General features: G+C 52.1%; 1 protein-coding gene across 1 annotated transcript in view; it reads right to left on the bottom strand.

The window, feature by feature from the left end:
- The window catches only part of Dnah1 (dynein axonemal heavy chain 1), a 64,511-nt gene that overhangs the window by 18,315 nt on the left and 24,271 nt on the right, over positions 1 to 21,925 (bottom strand). The window contains exons 21-47 of the mRNA XM_005348721.2: positions 21,257 to 21,469; positions 20,060 to 20,224; positions 19,522 to 19,643; positions 19,279 to 19,384; positions 18,628 to 18,807; positions 18,256 to 18,396; positions 17,697 to 17,860; positions 17,393 to 17,506; positions 16,894 to 17,082; positions 16,554 to 16,659; positions 15,920 to 16,033; positions 14,966 to 15,115; positions 14,539 to 14,625; positions 14,241 to 14,427; positions 12,458 to 12,549; positions 12,179 to 12,333; positions 9,375 to 9,552; positions 8,382 to 8,576; positions 8,181 to 8,300; positions 7,785 to 7,943; positions 7,586 to 7,693; positions 5,999 to 6,139; positions 5,698 to 5,858; positions 5,103 to 5,260; positions 4,376 to 4,549; positions 3,610 to 3,648; positions 181 to 359 (exon numbers count right to left, since the gene is read on the bottom strand). Coding sequence (XP_005348778.1) covers positions 181 to 359; positions 3,610 to 3,648; positions 4,376 to 4,549; positions 5,103 to 5,260; positions 5,698 to 5,858; positions 5,999 to 6,139; positions 7,586 to 7,693; positions 7,785 to 7,943; positions 8,181 to 8,300; positions 8,382 to 8,576; positions 9,375 to 9,552; positions 12,179 to 12,333; positions 12,458 to 12,549; positions 14,241 to 14,427; positions 14,539 to 14,625; positions 14,966 to 15,115; positions 15,920 to 16,033; positions 16,554 to 16,659; positions 16,894 to 17,082; positions 17,393 to 17,506; positions 17,697 to 17,860; positions 18,256 to 18,396; positions 18,628 to 18,807; positions 19,279 to 19,384; positions 19,522 to 19,643; positions 20,060 to 20,224; positions 21,257 to 21,469 — 3,897 coding nt within the window. The remainder of the gene's footprint in view (positions 1 to 180; positions 360 to 3,609; positions 3,649 to 4,375; positions 4,550 to 5,102; positions 5,261 to 5,697; positions 5,859 to 5,998; positions 6,140 to 7,585; positions 7,694 to 7,784; positions 7,944 to 8,180; positions 8,301 to 8,381; positions 8,577 to 9,374; positions 9,553 to 12,178; positions 12,334 to 12,457; positions 12,550 to 14,240; positions 14,428 to 14,538; positions 14,626 to 14,965; positions 15,116 to 15,919; positions 16,034 to 16,553; positions 16,660 to 16,893; positions 17,083 to 17,392; positions 17,507 to 17,696; positions 17,861 to 18,255; positions 18,397 to 18,627; positions 18,808 to 19,278; positions 19,385 to 19,521; positions 19,644 to 20,059; positions 20,225 to 21,256; positions 21,470 to 21,925) is intronic.

Here is a 21,925-nt window from a genome sequence, read left to right as displayed (position 1 = left end):
GGGCTTAGTTGTGCTAAGGTCTGGCTCTGGTGGGCCTGACCCTTTGTATCCCAGTTTCTTCAGGGCCCAGACAGATCATGGCTGGGGACTGTTTAGGTAGAAAGGCCTAAAATCGGGAGAGATCTGGGGAGGATGGTAAGGGCACCTTGGGTGTGGGGGAGGGGCCTGGCAGATCCTCACCTCAACTTTGGCTGGTTCAGCCATGAGCATTCCCTGGAAGACTTTGGAGAGGTCCCGCAGGTTGAAGGTGTAGTGGGACTTGGCTGGAGTGGGCAGCAGCTGGGAGGTGATGGTAGCATATACCCTGATGGTAGCTTCCACGAGGGGCTCCGTCAAATGGACGATGTTGGGGGCCCCAGCTGTGGGTCACACAGACAGGAGTGCCCCAGTGCAGGTTCTACAGGTCCTAACTGTGCCCCTTCGGCTCCCCCAGCACCCATCCACTAGCCTCAGGTTTGGATGCTGCTTATGCTGCGACCCCTCTTGAGATATTTCCTCTATTGCAAAGCCTTCCTGCTGTGCCTAACTTGGAACGGAGATCTCTTATTCTGTGCGCCCTAAATATTGACATCCACATTCCTGACAACCAGCTGTGTGAGGGCGCTGAGATGCAATCACAGAATTGTGGGTGTCAGTGGGCTCGGTACCGGCTGGGCCCTTCCTGCCTGCTGAGCCTATGCTAAGACCAGTGCTGAGTCACATATGGGCAAGGATCACTCGGCCTACAAGGCTTCAGTGGTGGGCTCGATGGTGGGCATAGGGCAACCTGGGGCTCACCAGCCTCTGTGGAGCTCCTGAATTCCATCTTGCTTTTCTTTGCTATCATACCCATGTTCTATGAAAAATACGCCTGTCTCCACCTGGAACTGAACTCTGAGGGTGGGAACTTGGGGTACAGGAAGAACTCAGAACTGGCAGAAGGAAAGGGTCAGACGAGCAAACGTATCCTAGGTGATGAACATAAGAGGTTGACCCAAACAGACATGTCTCACCCTTAACAAGCGCCGTTTTGGGAACGGATCAATGGAGAGAGCAAATGCTATGGAGAGACTTGCAGCAAAACAAAGTTTGGGGAAGCTCAAAGTTAGGCTTCGGTGTGATTACAGAAATGCTGCGTGATATCACACTGAGAAGGGAGACGTTCAAGCTGAGATTAAGAAGTGAGATTGCAAGCATGTGCATCGCTGGAGGAGAAGTGTTCTGGGCAGAGGGGCCAACAAGAACAGCACCCTGGGGATAGGAAGTGAAAGACCAACGAGGGGAGGCTGAGTGGGAGACGCGATGGCAGATGTGAAGCATGGACAATGTTTCCTGGCGCTGTTGTGACCTGGACTACTGCTTGCCCAAGATGGCTGAGTGGAAGAAAAGCATAACGTTATTATATTCGTGGTTTTGTATATTTTTTGAGACAGAGTGTTGCCCAGGCTAGCCTACTTTAGCTTCCTAAGTAGCTGGGACAACAGGCAGGCACTAGAACACCCAGCTTGATCTAATGGTTTTTGTTCGTTTGTTTGTTTGTTTGATTGATTGATTTTTATTTGGTTTTGTTTTTGCTGAGACAGGGTTTCTCTGTGTATCCCTGAGTGTCCTGGAATTCACTCTGTAGACCAGGCTGGCCTCAAACTCACAGAGATATGCCTGTCTCTGCTTCCTGAGTGCTGGGATCAAAGACATGCACCACCACCTCCTGGCTTGATTTAATGTTTTAACAGGTCCCTCTAGAAGCAAAAGGAGGATAGATCACTGGTAAGTGAAGGCAGAGTTGGTAGACCAGGGATGGGGCTGTCCCAATGATGAGGTGAATGAGGACAGGTTGGTGAGTTGATTCACGACAGCCTCTCTGGTGATAGCCAATAGATTTTCTGACAGTTGTCATATGGTTTGAGAAGAGTATGATGGGGAAGATCTTGTTGGGAGCATCTGGAAGGATGGAGCTGTCACCACCAAAGTGAGGGGACAGAGAAGGGGACTGACGGGGCATTGGGTTTGGACAGGTTTGGCTGAGATACACAGTTGACATCTGAGAAATGTGGAATTAGATATTTATGGAGAAATCTGAGCTGAGGGTGTGAACTTGGATGCTGGCCACATAAAGATGATTTTACTTTTGAGCCAGCCTTGACTGTCTGAGGACAGTATATTTAAGAGGTCAAAATCTATTTAGTCCAGGATGGGGAGCCTCGTATGATTGTTTGTGTTTGAAGTGCCCCCCCTGCAAATGCCTGTGATTTAAAGCTTGGGTCCCCAGCTGGTGGATCCAACCTCTGGAAGGTGACTGCATCATGAGCACACTAACCTCGTCAGTCGGCTAATTAATTGATGAATGCTTACCAAATGGGGCCCATAATGAATATGTGAAGGAAGCAGGCCGGGCTGGAGGAAGAAGATTGTGTGGGCAGCACCTTTAAAGAGTATACATTGCCCTGAAATCCTCTCATCTGCCCTCACTTCTTGGCTGCCACGCAGTGAACAACTTTTCCGTACCATGTCCTCCTGGTGCCATGGTGTTTTCCTCACCACAGGCCCAGAGCAAAGAGCAAGCCAATCACGGGTGAAGCTTTGGAACGATGAGCAAAAAGAAAGTGTCCCTTCCTTTGGCTAGTTTATCAGAGCAACACAAAGCCGACTGGTCCACCCAGGGAGGGAGGAGGGCCTGGGAGACGCTGCTGGAAGGAGAGGCTGTTCTCAGAGTGGATGAGGCACCTGAGGTTTGATTACTGGCATGGCTACACTCTTGCTACCACTGACAAGAGGTAATGGGAGACAGGGAGGATGGGGAAGCGCCAGTGAGAGGAGAGCTCTTCAGGTTTTTATAAGGCTGAGCAGAGAGGCGCGACAGTGATGAAGGGATCTGGCTGGTATAGGCAATTTTGTGTTTCGGTTAAGACAAAAGAAATTGGGACATGCTTATAAGTTTTTGTTTTGGTTTTAGATAGGGTCTCACTATGTGGTTCTGGCTGTCTTCAAGCCCACTATATAGATGAGCAGATCAGACTGGCCTCAAACTCACAGAGATCCACCCACATCAGCCTCTTGAGCGTTGAGATGAAAGGCATACGGCACCACGTCCACATCTTTATATGTTGACAGAGTGGCCCAGTAGAACAGGGAATACTGCGATTGGGGATGTGTGACTCATCCTTCACCAGGTCAAAGAGGAGTCTGGTCTACATTAGCCTAGGAAGTCCCCTCCTAGCCAAGGTGACAGGAGCCATGACTGACAGATTAGAGCTGCTTGAGGCTGCCACAGGGGGATGCCTGCCTCCTAACTTCAAACTGCCCGCTTTCCTGCTCATGCCTGCTCCTTGGAGAAGGTGGGATTTTCTTTGGAGATGGTTCTTTTCGACAGCAGATTTCACTGGACTCCTTTCTTTGTCTACTCGTCTTCCATTTCCTGCTACCAGTGTGACACTAACTAGGCACCGAGGGATAGAATGGCTCTAAGACAGGCAGAGGAACCTGAGGGGCAGTCAGTGCCTATGCTGACTCCATGTGAGCCCCAGGAGGGCCTGCCCTGGTCCTTGATCCCAGTGTTAACACACCAGCTAGAACCGGAGTCCAGGATTGTCCCTTTCCTTCCACACCCTCCCAGGCCCAGGCCACACTCACGCACGGGCTCGCGATAGCTTTTCTCTCCAAGGAGTCCATCTGCGGGGTCGAGGAACAGATACAAGGTTCAGAGTTAGGTGGAAGCTCCTGCTGGAAGCTCCTCAAGCAGCTGCCTCCCATCCCTTCTCAGAGCCCAGTCGTATATGAAGGAGAGCCCTGACCTATTGCTCTGGCAGGGTGGCCCAGGCCAGATGGACGGCTTGACTTCATGCACTCTCTGCCCAGCATGGTGCCAAGTGGCATTCCATGGTGGGGTGTGCTGGGTGGGAGGTGGGCTATTGGAGAAAGTGCATCCTGGGTGGACTTTTTCCAAGCCCCAGGATGGAGCAGGGCTACTTTGTCCCTTTGGTCTTCATGGGTTTTCCTGTTCTACAAAAGTTACAGTCATTCCATGTGAGCTTCTGGGCAAACACTAACACATGTCTCTATGTCAGTGGATGCATATATGGAGATATGTATCTATCACATGTGCAATATGCAGAATTGCTCCATGGCTTTATATTAGGTGCTATGTGCCATACCTTAACTCTTAAGACTTGGAGGGGTAGGGATTAATATTAGCACCCATTGGTAAAGAAGCAGAGGTTCAGAGAGGTTCATGAACTTGCCAGCCGTAACTGCCGACCAAAGGAGAAAAGCTGGGGCTGCACTTGGTGGCTCGGTGCCTTTTTCCTGCCCAGTGCTATCCTGCTGTCTTTGTGGTGTGACAGCTGCCCTGGGTCTGTGCCTTTGTCCATGGCCTCTCCTGCCCTGACCCTATACTCACTCATCCAGCATCCCAGGATTGTAGAGAAGATGCGTTTCTTGCTGACTTCATCCATCTCGATGAAAGACAGGTAGTTGAAGTGGCGTGTCAGCCTTGGCGTGATAGCATTCCTGCCTCCTCCTGGGGGACCCATGGCACAGACGAAGTTGATGTCCACCAGGTTCTTAAAGGCTCCTAAGCGGGAGTAGGAAGTCAGTCAGGGGTCTACCCAGAATGACGTGACTTCTGTGGGCCCCTTGCCCATGGTAAGAATGCATGTTAAAACTGTAATTTATGGTGTTGGGGACATGGCTCTGAAGAGTTACATGCCAGCACCCACATAAAAGCCAGGTAGATGTGACAGTGTGTCTGTAATCTCAGCAATTTAGGAGGTAGAGGCAGGGGTAAGGTGGCTAGCTAGACATGCTGAATCAGAAAGTTCTGAGTTCAGCGAGAGACCCTCCTTCAGCTAAGTGGACAGCGATCAAAGGAAAGACTCATCACAAAGCCGCCCAAATGTGCCCACACTTGTGCAAACATGCGTACACATATGCATCCAAAAATGCAATGCACGGCAGAGCTGATATAAGGAGTGTGTTAACGGGCACGGAAACTTTTCTTTGACCTCCAGTTTCAAGAGGAATTAAAATATTTTTGGGGGCCTCTGAAATGGTCTCCGCCCTGCACCTACAGTACTCTTCACCCGGCATATGCAGCCCACTCCCTGCTGTTTCAGGACAGCACGCACCGATGATCTTTCGGTCATACCAGCCACCATGGTCCATCCACTGGCGCAGCAGCTCGATAGGTGGCTGGGCACCGTATGTCTCCAGGGCTGGCATGTTCAGGTCATCAATGAAGAAGATGAAGTTGCGCCCTAGCGGTGGCCCGAACACACCCTTTCGCCTGTGGGAGGGGCTGTGTGAGCCCAGCACCCATGGGCACCAGGTCTTCTAAGAATCCAAGAGGCAACTGAATGGCACCTCACTAAATGTTAGCCTTCTCTAAATTGCCAAACCTCATGACCAGCCCTCTGCCTTGGGACATTTGGAACCAGCTGATCTGTATCTGAGGACTTTAAGAAGCGTCCTACTTCTGAGAAAGGTGGATAATAGCTATCTCTAAGGCAGTTCACAGCCCTGCCTTAGTGGCCAGTAAAAGCCCCACAGAAAGGCTAGGAGGATCCCGAAAGAGGCAAAGAGAGATCTGAAAGGCACCCTAGGACTCCTAGTGGGATTTCTGGCATCTGCTGGGTCATTTCAGGCAAAGCCAGGGGCAGAATTTGGTGGGAGAGGTGAGGCAGCTGGTTCAGTTAGGCTGGGGAAGGAACCAGAGTGTCCTGCCTCTTATCCAGCTTGCTATCAATGAGGTCCTGGGTCTGGTTGGCGGAAGTGCGGGCTGAGAAGGTGAGGAAGTGGCTGATATACTCCAGTGGCAGGTTCTTGAGAAGCTTGTTGGAGATGGTGAGTGTCTTCCCTGTGCCTGTCGGCCCAATGCACAGCACCTGGGAGAGCAGCGATCGGGAAGGTGGGGCACATACAGGGCGAATGCAGAGAGGACCACCACTGGTTGGTGTGGAAGACTAGCCATGCCCTAACCCGAGCCTTGGGTGGGCTGGGGACAGGGCATGATGGGGTAACTTACAGGCTTATTGTTGGTGATCAGCATGCCCAGCAGGTAGGACATCTGCATGGTGTCCATGGTAGGCACGATGATGTTGCAGTAGTTGGTGTCTGGCATCATGGTGAAGGGAGCCGAGGAGTCCATCCACTTTACCCAGGCAACCTGGAACCACATCCGGTTCAGGCTGGGTCTGAAATCCCTTCCCATTCCCCTCTGGACGTAGCCCCATTGCTAAGTACAGCAGGAGGACGAGATATTGTCCTTCTGGGTCTTGGCAAGGACATCTAGGGGAAGAGCTACTGCTGAGAGAGATAGGAATTACTGTGGTCTGCTCTTTGTATGGAATGGGAGGTTCCCAACACAAACCACCAGAAACAGAGGTTCTTTGAACACAGCGGAGCAGGTGGGGACTCCCTGACTGCAGCTGCTGAGTTGATGTGGGATGTCCTTCTGTATATGTGTTGCTTTTACTGGTTAATGAACAAAACTTCTTTGGCCTATGTCAGGGCAGAATATAGCCAGGCTGGAAGAGATATATATATAGAAAGGGTAGGCAGAGTTAGAGAAATGCCATATAACTGACGAAGGAGGCAGACACCATGTAGCTGTCCAAGAAGTAAGAGGTAACAAACCACGAGCCTCATGGTAAAATATAAAATAATAGAAATGGGTTAATTTAAGATGTAAGAATTAGTTAATAAGAAGCCTGAGCTAATAGGCTAAGCAGTGTTGTAATTAATATAGTTGCTGTGTGATTATTTGGGTCTGGGCGACTGGGAATGAACAAGAAGTCTTTGTTTACACTGAGTGATGGTGTTCCACACACAGCCAGTCCCTAGGTCTTGGCAAGAAGATGCTCTGGGAATTGATTAACCCAGGGATGCAGAGGTGCTCACGGTTTATTTTTATGCTAATAGAGCGGGGACACCAGAACCTAGGGCACTGACAGCTGGATGTGGAGGGGCCACCTCACCGCATCTCCTCGCTGTCCTTGCTTCATGACTTCCCTTGTCCATGGCCCTTGCAAAACTCCTTTGATGAAGGGCTCACTTTGGCCAGACCAACATGTCCCACTGGTGGCAGTTCTGACTCTTAGACCCAAATGTACCCTGAAGTTCCACAGCAAGACGCTACTTAGTGACTTTCTGTCACCTCCCTGGAATAATAGTGGACTCAGAAGCTCTGATTGGCTGACAGTTAAGATGGGGACACTAAAGCTGGATACCAGGCATGCTCCTGGGCCCTTAGGGAGCTTGCTTCTAGGGAAAATGGGTGCTGCTAACTAGAAAAGTGGGCTGGTCCTTGGACTCAGCACCAATGCGGGAGAAACGTTTGTACGGGAAGTGGGCACTCTGGAACTTCCAAACTCCATGCTCAGGTTAAGCTTTGCCACTGCCCAGCTGATTAGGACTATTTTGTGTTTCAATTCCCATGTCTTTAAAATGAACACAATAGTGATCACCCAGTAGACTGTAAAGTTCGGGACGGTGATAGAAACAGCCAACGACCTCAGACCTGGTGACCCTCAATGTGGCTTTCTTGAAGGGGCCATTATTCATTGAGGGTCTGGGGTTCTACCCTCCCCCATCCTGGGCAGGCCATGGCCACCTGTTTGCCCTCCTCCTCTTCATCGTCCTCATCCTCGGTGCTGCTGATCCCAGCGTCATCCAGTCTGTAATCGAACACCAGCCCGTCTTCTGGGAAAAGTAGTTTCATCTATCAAGACACAGGGAGGCAGCCTCGTGAGTCTTGGTGAGTGGCCTGCCATTGTCCCCAGAGGCCTGGCCTGGGCCTACCTGCTTCTCACCTGTTCTATCATCATCTTCATCCTTAGCCACTGGCTGAAGTTGAGGCGGCTGAGGTAGTCCCCTGTGGCGCCTACACTCCAGACCAGCGCGAAGATGAACCACGGTTCTATCAGTTCTGGGATATGATTCAACTTTTCAGAGGGTATCTTCTTGAGGCCCTGGGAACAAAGAACAGCATCAGGCTAAGTCGGGGACAGTAGTGGGAAGCGTAAGCTGGAATATCATGTAGTTTGCTTCCCTACAACACATTGGATGGGGTGGGCTCATGATCTGTGGGGAGTCAATCCTGTTCTTCCAGGAAGCTGGTGGTGATATTCATAGGCTCTTTGCAGCCCGAGCAAGGAGAACAGGGGCTGGGAGGGACCAATCCTGCAGCCTCACTGTTTGGACTGTACCTCTCTGGGTATGAAAGGTCTGAAGAAGCAGTCCAGTAGTTTGAGGAGACTCATGGTCAGATTGCTGTTGGTTGAGGCAATCACTTCCTTCCCTGTGGCTCGAATGAAGGCGATGGAACTCTGTTGGGAACAAGCGCCAGGCTCTCGTGGCTAGCGGTGACCAGTACTCTGCCACCCCTTTGGCTGGGTGACTTCACCTACCTCCAGAAACTTGACAAAGAGGATATTGAAATATTCCTCATAGGGCTTTATGATGGAAGGGAGACGTTTTAGCCAGCACTCAACGAATGGCATGAGCCCCAGGATGCTGGGCTCCAGGTACACCATTCCACAACGGGATACTGTGGCGGGTGAGGCCACTGCCAGGTCCTGTACCTCGAACATCATGGTCATTGCCTGGTGTCAAGATACAACATGTTAAGTGGACCAGCTACCTGCCTTCAAGTAAGGGGAAGGGACATGGGGCTTTGGGAAGCTGTCTGCCCACCCTGCCAGGCTCTGTGGGCAGCAGTTGGATGGAACAGGGCTGGGGCTGCGGTTCAGGGATCCCTGGATCCTCATCTGGTAATGTGGGCATCCACAGAGTCCTGAGGGAGAGCCGAAGTTGGGGAGTCCTGGACTTTCTGGCCAGTGTGAAATTCCTCAAGGCCTGGGACCCCATAGGACCACATATGGCCTCTGTTTCTAAGCTCCTGTCACACATGGGTTCATATAAGCTGCCACAGGTTCTCAGGAGTCAGAGCCTTCTGAAATGCTCTCATAGCTGGCCATAGCTTTCTCAGGGCTGAGCTACACAGAACAAGCAGGTCCCTGTGGCCAGGTTTGTGCCACCAAGTCCCCAGTCCCTGCATACATCTGCATACATTGCTAGAACAGGGTTAATACATAGTGCAGACGGGGTAGACAAGGCCAAAAGTGGAGTGGACCTGGGAGGCTTGCAGCAGCATAATCCAGGGGATAGTAGGGCAACTGTCATGGCCTTATGCTTTAAACACCATAGGAAGCAGGTCTTCTGAAAGATAGCTGCATGGGACAAGGCTTAGAGGAGGGAATTCAGGGTTGGAAGGGGTGTACTGCCATCCAGGCTCCTCAGTATAAAGTAGGGATAGAGTGGGATGAGGCCTGGCCAGTCTGGTGCAGTCTCCAGACCCAACTAGCTGCCGAAAAGACTGGGTGGGTGGGCAGCCAGCACACCTCTGTGAGTTTGATGATCTCCCCAGAGCTGAGGCACAGCTTCTTGTTGTCATCCAGCACTGTGTTCATGTTCTCTATCCAGACGGCATCCACTGGCCCATCAAACATGTACCATTTCTTGTTGGTGTCATTAGCAATGGCTCCGGCTCGGATGAGGGAGGAGAAAATCCCGTCTGTCCTGTAACCATTGAGGAGAGAGCTGTAGGTGCCAGGGACTCAGGGGTGTGGGCACAAATGGCTCCCAGGAAAACCTGGTCACCCAGTTGGCTCTTACCTTAAAACATTTTATTAGCATGTATTAGTTATGTTTAATTATGGGTTTCATCATATTGTCTTCATACACTGATATGATGTAGTTTTTGATGGGTTCACTAAGCAGTTACTGAAGCATTGGTCAATTTTGAAAACAACAAACAAGCAGGTTTCTTACTTTAAAAGATTGGTTTATCTTCAGGAGCTATATTCCAAGATCCTCCCCTACCCCTCCACTGTGGCTATCTGAAACTGTGTATAGTACATAATACTATATATAAGCTGTTTTATCCTATTATAAATATGTATGAGAAAGTTGATTTATAATTTAGGTACATTAACCAACAGAACAGAACAGGATACTGCAGTAAAAATTCACACTATGGGGCATAGTTAAAATCAGGGTTACTTAAATCTAAGGAGAGCAACCATGAGTCAGTGTGATAACCAATGTGCCTAACAAGTGTGTTACGGGAAGACAGTGCACCCAGCATGGCCACACTGGACAAAGGCTGAGTCACTAATAGGGAGACAGTGCCCCCAGCGTGGCCACACTGGACAAAAGGTGAGTCACTAACGTGGAGACAGTGCACCCGGCGTGGCCACACTGGACAAAGGCTGAGTCACTAACGGGGAGACAGTGCACCCGGCGTGGCCACACTGGACAAAGGCTGAGTCACTTCCCGTGGTGGGTGGAATGGTTCAGTACAAGATTTTTCCCCACTACTCAGAATGATGTACAATTCAAAATGCATTCTGCAAATCTGGAACTTTCCAGTTAATATTTACAGATTGCGCTTGACCTCAGGGAACTGAATCTACAGAAAGTGAAATGTCTGATGGTGTGGGGTGGGGACAACCAGGGTTCTACTATGTTTTGAATAAAACTCTAAAGTCACATATAGATACAAATGTATTTACAAATCTATGACCTGCCAATTGATTTCCTTAAAGCTATCTTTAATTTTTTTGGATATTACTTATATATAATGTATTGTGATTATTGGTTTTCATCTTTTTTAACACTTTCATATCTCTACTTATTCAAAAATTACAATGAGAAAACTGAGTTTTTAGTGTAACATGGTATAATGAAAACATGTTTCGGGGGCTGGAGAGATGGCTCAGAGGTTAAGAGCGCTGACTGCTTGTCCAGAGGTCCTGAGTTCAATTCCCAGCAACCACATGGTGGCTCACAACCATTTGCAATGAGATTTGGTGTCCTCTTCTGGTGTACAAGCATACACCCAGGCAAAACACTGTATACATAATAAAAGAAAAATTAAAAAAACAAAACAAAACATGTTTCTATCCCTCCCTCCCTGCTGAGGTCCCATAGAAGGAAGTCACATTAAATGGAAGTCAGTGGTGGTGACCCAATGGTGGGGACAATAGCAGAGCTGGGGGTACATTTAGTTCTGGAAGGTGGGAAGAACAGGAGAAGGGCCAAGTGTGCTTTCAGAACCCAAGAAAGGCTCAGTTTTCAGAAGGTCTGTATGCTACAGAAAGAGGCTCTGGTCCCTGAGAGTCCCGGAGGCCTACATGTGCACTGTCCATAAACTCTGCCTGAGCAGCCAGCCCTGCTAAGTCATCTAGACAAGCCCTTACCCCACACACTTGCTCACCTCAACACCTGTTTGTGCTCCCCATCCCTCTCCTTCTCCAGGTGAGGTCTGACCACTTGGTCCATCTTACGCATCCTGTGAGGTCAGCTTAGTCAGAAACACCCTTCCCCTCACGTGCCCTCTTAGAAGCTTTCTACCCACTGGCAGGAACACTGGCCCATGCTGTCTTTGGAGCTGAGCCTGTTCTGTCCCCTACCCTGAGATGATGCCCCAGCAGTCCCTATACTTATGGTCATGGTCCTGAATAAAATCTTCTTTAGCATTCTTTGGAAGATATAGTTCAATAACCTTTTGTCTTCAATGGGGCATTTTCCCGGGCTCGCCTGTGGACCCCACCCCCACTCACATGAGTCTGGGGTAGGCATGGGAAAGACCATTGCACAGAACTGGGGATGTGGAGCAGGTGCACACCGGAAAAGGAGGAGACTCTCCTCATTAGCGCCCACCCCTTACCGGGCTTATGGAGCACTACAGCTAAGGGGATACTTCCAGCAGGAGAGTGGTGGCTTTGGAGAGACAGAATGGAAAAGATGCTCAGGACTTTCCTCAGGTTTTAGCATTCAAGGAGGTTTCCATTCAGCTGCCCTTAGCCCAAGCCCACTCCTGTCCCTAAAAATACATGCCCTAGCCTGGGAGCAAGGCCTGGATGACCTCTTCACCTCTCTCAGGGTAAAGACAGCCATCTGCTGAGCGTCCATCCATGCCAACCACCGTCCTGGCACATTCCATGTGTTAGGTTCCTTTCCTTCCACAGCAACACTGCCATTATTGTCCCCACTGTGCAAATGATGTAACCGAGGAAAGTCACTGAGGGAGGAAGTGGAATGCTGGCTCTCACCCCAGGCTTTCTGCTGAGAGCTGAATTTCCCAATGGCCACTGAAGGCGGCCTGAGAGTGCATTCCTGGAGCAACTTGAGGGTCACTCACCACTCATGGGTGAGCAGGTCAAACTCCCCGTAGAGCTGGCCCATTGTGATGGACTTGGGGTTGAGCACATAGTAGTTGACAGCTTCATACACCCCGCCACTAATGGACGGCTTCCCTTTCAGCGATGTCATGGCAGCTGCCAGGACTCTGTAGCACTGTGGAGTCACCACCAGAAAGTGAACCTCCTGGCTTCTCAGAGGGCGGGGAGGCAGAGGCCGATGGGGTACAGGCGGAGACTGATGCCCTTGTTGGAGACACCCTCCCAAGCCCTCTGCTTACGTTACTCTTGCCAGAGCCTGTGGGCCCGACAAGCATGAGGCCGTGCCGCACCACCGTGGTTTCATAGAGCTGGATGCACTTGATCAGGAAGCCTAGGGGACAAGGTTGGGGAACATGGCTTAGAGGATGGGACTGAACTGTGTCTCTGAGGCCAGCTTGTGTGGCCTTGGGTGTACCACTTGACCCCCTGAGCCTCAGTGTCTTCTTTTGCAAAGTGGGGAAAGCAGTAACAGCTGTGCTTTAGGTAGGGGCATGGGCAGCCCCAAGCACAGGGCATACAGGGCACACAGAAGAACTCTCTAGAGGCCAGCCAGTGTTATTGTTGCTACCATTGCCTAACATCATTTGTCGGGTGGTCAGCTATTATGGGCATCAGAATGAACTTCTTCCCTGAATTGACTACCCAGCCTCCTGAGAGCACCGGCCTGAGCAAGTGCTTTCCAGCGCGAGGTGAACTGCAAGGGTCAGAATCCCAGTCTGTTGGAGCCTTCAGAAAGAGAACATTCCTTTCCCCAAGGTGTTGGGGGTGGTTGTGGCTCTGTCAGGCCCAGGGGTTCTTGCCAAGGGGACAGGCTGCAAACAATGGGGGCTGGCCCAAGGTTGTGGGGGGAGAGAAGAGCCCAGGGCTTGATTTAACAAGCTTGCTGCGTCTAAGTGCAGGAGATGGCCAGGGAAGGGAGTTGTGCTACACAAGGAACAGAAAGCCACAGGCAGCACTGAGGTAGGGGCTCTGGAGGGCTGAGATGAGCAAATCAGCTGATCAAGACCCTAGTGGAGAGTTGTGTGGCCAGACTTGCCTTCCTTAGAGGGTCCCCACCCCTAAGGACCTTCTGGGAGGTGCTGGGAGAAGGAGCAGCTGTGCCAGGAAACTGTAGGGATCAAGAATACAAACTGCATAAACATGTGGTGACCAGGCTGGGGTGTCCTCCTGCACCAGCAGCCAAGCTGGCGGGGGCAGACGGGACGGGGACGGACAGCCTCAACCAGCGTGCGTCAGCTTGACACAAGCTAGGGTCATTTGGCAAGAGGGAAAGTCAACTGAGAAAAGTTCCCGTCATATTGGCCTGTGGGCAAGAGTGCAGTACATTAATGACCGATGCAGGAGGATCCAGCTCACTGTGGGCAGTGTTACCCCTGTGTTGGTGGTCCTGGGTGCTCTAAGAACGCAAGGCTGAGGCCAGGTGGGCACTGGTAGTGCACACCTTTAATCTCAACACTCTGGAGGCAGAGGCAGGTGGATGTCTGAGTTCAAGGCCAGTTCTCACCTACAGAGTGAGTTCTAGGACAGTCAGGGCTACTCTTGAGAAACCCTGTCTCGAATAACAAAAGAAACAAAAAACAGCACCTGCCATGGCCTTTTCTTCAGTTTCTGCATTCAGGTGCTTGCCCTAACTTCCTGAGAATTATAAGATGAAATAAACCCTTTTCTCCCCAAATTGCTTTGGTCACATTGCTTTGTCAGAGCAATAGATATCCTAACTAGGACAGTCAGCAAACATTCACTGCAGGACGAGGCAAGGCTAGAGAGGGGACTTTGGGTTGGGATGGCTCCTGCCATGGGTAGAGGACCTAAATTATGGGGTGTCGGTAAAGAAGCATGCTGCCCATCACCTGGAGAGCACTAGTAAAGACAAGTCCAGGGGCACCTTGGTCAGTGGTGAGGGACCCTGAGACAGCCCCGCCCTGTCCCTGTCTCCGAACCCTGGACTCCAAGGTGGCTGGAGCCAGCACTTCCTCAGACTGGAACGCCAGGGTCTGTAGGAATCCCTGGACTGGAGCTCACCATCCACATCCTTGAGGTTGCTCTTTACACAGGCCTTGCGGATGGCCTGGTCCAGGATGCCATAGTCAGTCTCCTCTTCCTTGATGGTAGGAAACAGGTCAGACACAATCCCTGCAAAGAGCTTGAGGTCTTCCTGCAGGAACTTGGGCACATTCACATCCCGGATGGCCCGAAGGCAGATCAGCTCCTGTAGGAGGGGATGGTAAGGGGTTTCAGCGTGGTGGGCTGTGTTCTTCTCCAGGGCTAGGACCCTCCTGAAGCCCTCTCGAGACATGGGAGCTCTGTGGAGAAAGCTCACCTCATTCATGGTGGGGTTTTCTCTCTTGAGGTTCCCAGCTGCTGAGATGACAGTCTTTACAGCTCTCATCCCGAAGTCATAGTGATCCTGTTGGCACCACAGGAAAGGGTACGTGTGGGTGATGTCCTTTCTCGGTGTTCTGCCTCGTTGTCAGCATTCCTCCCACATGGAACCTGGCCATGCCTCGTCTCCTATCTTGTCGCTGAGATGTCCTTTTCCCCACAGGTCTGCACAGGGAGCCTGGGCTAGGTGCCCCTTCTTTGGGCTGCCTTGGTGCCTTCTACTTCATCAGCCCTACAAGCCCCTGGCATATAGGAGTGCCCATTCTGAATCTCTCCCTCACAGAAGGTGAATTTGGAACAGCTCTGGAGGTTGGAGTGGATGGCAATGCTTCAGCCTGAGATTGTGGAACTAACCAGGGCCTTACCTGGGAGCTGAGCTGCTCGGAGGACAGCTTGAAGGTGGTGGTGATCTTCTTAGCCAGTACGTTGGCCTCATTGAAGCCAAAGGAGTAGAGGGAGATCTCAGCAATCATGGCATAATCGGGGACCATCATGGCCACAGGTCGGAAGAGAGCCTGGACGTAAAACACACATGTAAAAGGCAGACAGATCACAGCCCACCCAGGGACTTAGTCCTTCTCTGGACTATCTGATCCATAGCTGGGATTCACCTCTGTGCCACACCTGCCGCACCGAGGCTTCCTCTCTACAGTGGCTGTGCGGTGCTTACTACTAGAAATGGCAGCCAGGCAGTGGTGGTGCATGCTGCCACCTTTAATCCCAGCACTGGGGAGGCAGAGGCAGGCGGATCTCTGTGAGTTTGAGGCCAGCCTGGTCTACAAGAGCTAGTTCCAGGGCAGGCTCCAAAGCTACAGAGAAACCCTGTCTCAAAAAACCAAAAAAAAAAAAACCCAAAACAAAACAAAGTAAAACAAAACAAAACTAAACAAAAAAAGAGAAAGAAAGAAAGAAAGAAAGAAAGAAAGAAAGAAAGAAAGAAAGAAAAGGACTGCTTTGTATGGATGAATCTTTGTATGGATGAATCTTTGTATGGATGAACACCTCCATGGCACTTCCAGGAGAGGGCTTCTCTGTCTTCCCACTTTTCTCACACATCCACCTTAGCCCCTTCTGTCAGATGCTCTGCCTCCTACCCCAAAGGAATCCCAGACTTCCCCCACGCCCTGAAGACAAGCCCAGGGCCCCCACTCTGTAGCTGTGTATGGTCCAGTGGGTTCCGGGACAGGAGTACCACCACAGAGAATCCCAGTTCCTCATGCCGGACAGCTAGCTATGTGCTCTTGAACCAGAGGCTTAGCATCCTAGAGGGTCCAGGCTAGAGCTCTGTTACCTTCTGATCACTCTGGGCCTGAACTTGCCTTCAGGTTGTCAGGCAGCTCTGTGCGGCCGGCATATCCTGGGTTCATGGTGATAAACACGGCACAGGATGGTACAAGGGGGATTTCAACACCCTCAAACATGAAGCGCTCCACCTGTAGGTGGGGTTCAGGGGTTGGCCCACATTAAAGAGATTAAAGATGCGCAGACCTTCCCCTCCTCTGACTGGGCTCCTCCCACATGCCACTGACCTGGTTAGATCTCCTGGGATCTGGCTTAAGACCTTAGGTCTCAATGACCCCCATGGGCTCCTAGGGCCTAGCCCCGTTCCTCAGGGGTTTCTACACAGTTGCTTAATCCCCACATCCACTAATCAGTTATGACTGGCCCCTTAAGATTTACCTAGATTCAGCCCAGAACAGAACCTAGGGCATGACTTCAAGTGGGGGTGTGTCAGCTTCTCAGCTCTTGTCCCTTGGGCAAGATTCTTGGTTACCCTGCACAAGGCTGGGCCCTGGACTTTCCATACGAGCCAGGGTGTAGGATAGGGCTCCCTTTACCTCACCACAGGCTGAGGTAAGAAGGTGGGGTTTGGAACTGACTATAAAACCCTTCTAGACAAAGCACTCGGGCGATGGGGGGCTGTGCCATCCCTCTAGGGTGCCCAGTGCTCACCCGTTGCTGCTGTGCCTTCTGGATGGTGGTGATCTGCTGCGCCACCACAGACAACACCTCGATGTCGATCCGATTAAACTCGTCAAAGCAGGCCCAGGCCCCAGCACTAAGCCAAACAAGGCATTTGGGTAGGGCATACGCTCAGTGCACACTTGATACTTCCTTCCAACAACCCTCTGATTGATCTCACTGGGGAGGAAGCTCAATTATACTCGGCTGCACCAACCCTAGCCCACTGAGCTGATCCTCTGACTGCTGCTACTCCACCCTGTCCCTTGTGAGCTCCTCTTAGCCAGTGTTCTCCCATGCTGCTCCCCTGCCTCCTCGTGCCCAGTCTCACCTGGCCAGACCCTTGAAGAACTTGCCCATGGCCATGAAGTCGAGCTGGTCAGAGCAGTTGAACACAACTGTCTGTATGGCCAAGGCCTTTCCCAGGTCCTTTGTGGTCTCTGTTTTCCCTGTGCCAGCTGGGCCAGCTGGTGCACCTCCAAACTTGAGGTGCAAGGCTCCAGTCAGGGTCAGATAGCACCTGTGGGAGTGAAAGGAGGTGGGCACAGGCCACACCCACCCTGGGTGATTCCCTTCCTGGGCTGTTCCACAGACCTGAGGCACTTCCCCCTTCAGGGCCCCGTGGATCAGTAGCTCTCGCTCCTCTCTCAGGACCAGGTATGCCAGTCCTGACTGCCAGGGGTCAGGACTGGAGCCTGGGGCTGCTACCTGTGTAATTCTCCTGTCCTATTGCTACACCTGGCCACGCTTTGTTCAGGCACCCCCTGGGTGGGCTGACCTGGGGCTATCCATTTCCCTTACTCAAAGCCCAGCTGGGGAGGGGCCTTCACCTGTCAGTGAGGGGTGTGATCACCAGCCTCCCACTGTTGCCTAGGTACTCGTAGCCGTAGATGAACTCGGCATTCACAGCGCGGATGTACAGGTCGTTATTTGCCCAGTAGTACCTAGCAATGCAGAGACATGGATTTCTGGACATGGAGCCAAAGGCCATTGAGGAGGTATACAGTTGAAAAGAGGGGGTGATTTTAGAGAATAAAGACACCCCTGTTTATCTTTTCTCTGCTTCGAGGGCAGGGACACATGTCGTGTGATTGCCAGCGTTCCCACCTGAGCCTCGCCCATTCTGGCCCTCACCTGAGCTGAGAGATCCACTCAAAGTCATGTACACTGACGATGTTCTCACTGATCAGCTTGCTCACCACGTCTTTGGCATGGACCTCAATGACAATGAGTGCCGAAAGTACTGCCCGCTGCATGCGCGACAGCTTCCCCCGCACCAGAGCCACCAGGTCACTGAGCTGAAAGAATGGGGAAATCACTACAGAGATCTGAGATCTAAAGGGAGCCCCTTGGCCGCAGGGGAGTTGTGCTGGTCTGGGATGGGAGGAGAGCAAGGACTGCCGCTGTGATGTGCAGTGCTGTCAGTGTGTTCAGGGCTGGGAAGGGAGTCTGGAATATGGCGAGAAGCATGGAGCACGGGTCGTCCAAGGGATGGTACAGGCAAAGCCTAGTGGCAGCCTCACAGGCCGTTAGGAGAGAGGCAGTGCCCAGTCTCGGAGCCCTCCTTAGGTCCCTTCTTGCTGGCGCCACTGAATCTGATCTGCGCCGTGGACCTCACCTTTCCCCTCTTCCAGGCTGGAGAACTGGTGTTGGGCATTGGGATGTGGGGGACACCGATCTTCATCAACCCTACCTGTTTGGAAAGCTGGGGGAACAGCTTGCTACTGATGTTGCCAGCCTCCAGCGCCTGGGCTACCTCCATTGTCCAGTATGTCTGGCAGCCAGCAATGGTCACCTGGCCTGGCCAGTTCAGAACCCACTCAGTTCTGGCCATCTGCAAAGACAATATCCGTTGCCTGGCTCAGGCGCTACCAGCCCCGCCCCCCCCCTCGTCCTAGCGTGAACTGTTGTCTGTGCCTTGGCCTGTCAAGCTTTGGATTCCAGTGTTCCCTTAGGAAGGCAGCAGCTACTAAGCGCCGAGCCTCTGCAGGTGGAGGTGGGTTGGGCAGAGAGGCACGGATGAGGGAGCACTCTGGAGGCTGCCGAGCGGGAAGGCTGCACTCACTGTGGGGTAGGCCTTGATGGCCTGCTCAATGATGTCACGCACGCTGGCCTTCATGCTGCCCTCCACCTCCAGCAGCCAGACCTCCACGTTGTTGGAAGGGTAAATGGAGATGGACAGCTGCACCTCTTCACCCTCTGCTGAGTACATGTGTGTGATCTCCAGGTCCTCCTGGAAGAGCAGCTGAGGGCAATGGGGGTGGGTAGGAGTGGGTTACTCTGATGTGCCAGGGGGCTTGGCCTCAACCCTAGACTGACCTGACTAGACCTTTGCCCCTTCGTGGAGCTGATCCTGCCTGTGCAGGGGCACCCCTAGTGTTTGGCCCTCACTGGGCCTTCTCCAACAGCAATTTCACAGGTTGTGTTTAAGCCCTTGGGGATGAGGCTAGGATTCCTCTGCATTTCCACTCCCCAGAGATCTCAGGATTTTGAAAGACAGGAGCTGCTGGCTGAGTTAGGACCACAGGGCTCCCAGATTCAAGGGGAGAGGTGGGTTCTTTAGCTATAACCTCCCTCCCACGAGCCCCAGGTATATCTCTGAGGATCAGGGTCACTCTTGCCATCTTATCTCTAAGAGGGGTTGACGTGAGAGGAGAGATATCTCCTCCAGAGAGTACTCTAGTGCACTGGCCAAGCCTCAGGCCAAGCTACACACCCGGGCAATGTTCTCGAAGCACTTGCGCAGGTGGGGCTGCACAGCTGTGGGGTCCTTTGTCTGCGACAAGATCTCCAGTAGTTCATCATCTGACAGGAAGTAGAATCTTCCAGGGGAACAGGGATGATGAGAAAGGTCAGGTGGACTTGCTGGGCTCTGTCCGCCCTCATAGCCTGATTCGGTGCTGACTGGCTTGGGGGAGCACTAACAGGCCCACCAAGTGGTTTAGGCTGTAGTGTTTACCTGGGGAAGGCACTCCGCTTGGTCTCCAGGTACTCGCTGAGGCCCTTCTGTACCAGGTCCAGCAACTTGTTGCAGTCCCTCAGGCTGTCCAGCAGCCTCTGGTCAGGGCACACATTGATCACCTGCAGGAAGCAGAGCCAGCCAGGGAGAGAGTAGGAGTGAGCAGGATGGGCTCAACAGACAGCACCCATTCCAGCCAGGTACTGTCAGGGAGGGCAGGGGGCAAGAAATGGATCCCTGGGCTAGCGATTGCCTCCATCAGCCCGGGAACCATGCTGGAGTAAAAAAAAAGAAGAGTAATAAGGGTAAGCAGTTGTCTTGCTGCATGACTGGGCAGGATCTCTAAAATGCTAAGACCTCTGTTTCTGAGGGGCATCTGTGGTACCAGGAGTCCACTTCCAAGAACATGAGCCACAACCAAAGCCTTCGGATTGGTCCTTAATTCTTGTTTAGGAAGGGAAAAGACCGAGAAGTATCCAGCAATGTGATTAGGGTCCCCTAGGGGTGCTAGCTGCCCTCCCAGCCCCCTGGGGCTCACCTCCCGGTTTTCAAAGGCATTCTTCATGATCTTCCGCCAGATGCGCTCCATGGTCTGGTAGCGCTTGCTCTCCACAGGCAGCTGCCGGGTGATGTCCTCAGAGCTGAAGATGGGCTCCAGGTAGAGCCAGGACCGCTGGCAGTTTAGCCACTCCTCCAGCACTTCCTGGAAAGATGGGGCGGGGTGTGCACTGTCAGAGCTGGGGGCTCTAGCTGGAGTTAGTGTCCATGATGGAGACACTTCACCCCATTAGGAGTGCAGGGCAGAGCACCCCCAGCAGAGCCAGTGTCTGCTGGATGATGTCACACGGAGCCGTTTCCTTTCTCATCTTCTCCTGTCAGTGCAGACTGATTCATTCAGTTCTGCCCATGAGAGATGGATGATTAACACCATGGTTAGCTCTGGTTCAGGTCCCTGCCAGGCAAGTGGACAGGGCCTTCTGTTCTTGAGGAATACACTAGTGGTCATTCTGCTCCTGGATCTCTATGGCCCAGTATGTGGGAAGCCCCATTAAGGGGTGTGGAGCAAGGGTCTCATTGGAAATACCCTGCAGGCTGGTGTGGATGAGTCGGACATGGGAGGTGGAGCTGGAATTACAGGTGGGGGGGCAGTGTGAGCACAGCAGGGAGGCCAGTGATTGATGCTGTATAGTCTCCCTTCACCTGACCTGACTTCTGGCCTTCACTGGCATATGTATAACATTCAAGAAGGATGGAAGGGAAAGGCTTTGTGGGACCCACAGTCAGGCCTACTCTCTAGGGCTCTGTGGGAAGCCCCTGCCTCTGGTGTTGAAAGCCTGAGAGAGCTGTAGTCCCAAGCACCCTGGCCCCTCTCCTCAAAGTATCGCAAATAGGTTGGAAATGGGAGGCTCAGGACAGGCTAGAAAAGGATCCTGAGGTGCCCGGGGGCCTCACAGTGTCCACGCATGAAGTTCCAATGACCAGACTGTCCCAAACTTAGGCAGCCATATTGTTTAATTAAGCTCCACTCTTTCCGCAGCCTTGACGGCCCCTTCCAGTAGCTAGACCTGTACATGGATGGAGCTCTCCTGGCACCTCTTCCAGATGGAGACTTGTCAGAGCGAGCGAGCCAGGAGCTGGGGGAGCAGGTGCAATGGGCTATACCCAAATAAGTTTAGTGCCACTTGGTGAACAGTGTTCCTTTGTGTGTGGGGGGGGACAAAGGAAGAAGGCCCACCTGGGTCAGCTTCAGTTTGGTCTCCCAGGAGTTGATGCGCTGCTCAAAGGGCTTCTTGTATGGCGAGAAGGACATGCTCTGGGTCATGACAATGTGGTCGTCAAGAAGCTGGGAGGCCTCGTCTGGGCTCTTGAGAATATAGGTTTCTGTCTCCTTGTAGGGTAACACGTTGAACAGGATGGATGACCATTCCTTCTCCATCTTGTCTAGAGCCTGAGATAGGGAAGAGTCAGAGCTGTGTGCCCAGAGAGGGCTGGTGGCTATGCTGTCTGACTAGCACTGGGTAGGGAATCACGGACTCTGCCAGGCCATGGCCTTCGTATGGGCCCCACTGGCAAATCAGCAGGTTCCCAGTGGGCCTCTGCCGGAATTCCGGGTTGACTGGAGCGCATACAGTTGCAGGCAGCATGGGAGGCAGCTGGGTGCCAGTTAGGAGTGTGGTCACTTCTAAAGAATGTGTTACTTTGGCCACTGTTGGACTTCCTTGAGCCTTAAGGTTCTGTAATTAATTAATTTAATTAATTTTTAGCAGCATGGGGAAGTAAACATGCATCAAGCCTGGCTACATTCTCGACTTCTGTACTCATCTGTTAAATGATGATATTGCTATTAGCTCCTTGCTACTCTCAAGAGGGAAACTGAGCACTATAGCAGTGGTGGTATTATGAG

Source organism: Microtus ochrogaster, chromosome 6 (genome assembly GCF_000317375.1).
Source record: "Microtus ochrogaster isolate Prairie Vole_2 chromosome 6, MicOch1.0, whole genome shotgun sequence".
Classification (NCBI taxonomy): Eukaryota; Metazoa; Chordata; class Mammalia; order Rodentia; family Cricetidae; genus Microtus; species Microtus ochrogaster.
This window is presented reverse-complemented; position numbering and strand designations above follow the sequence as displayed.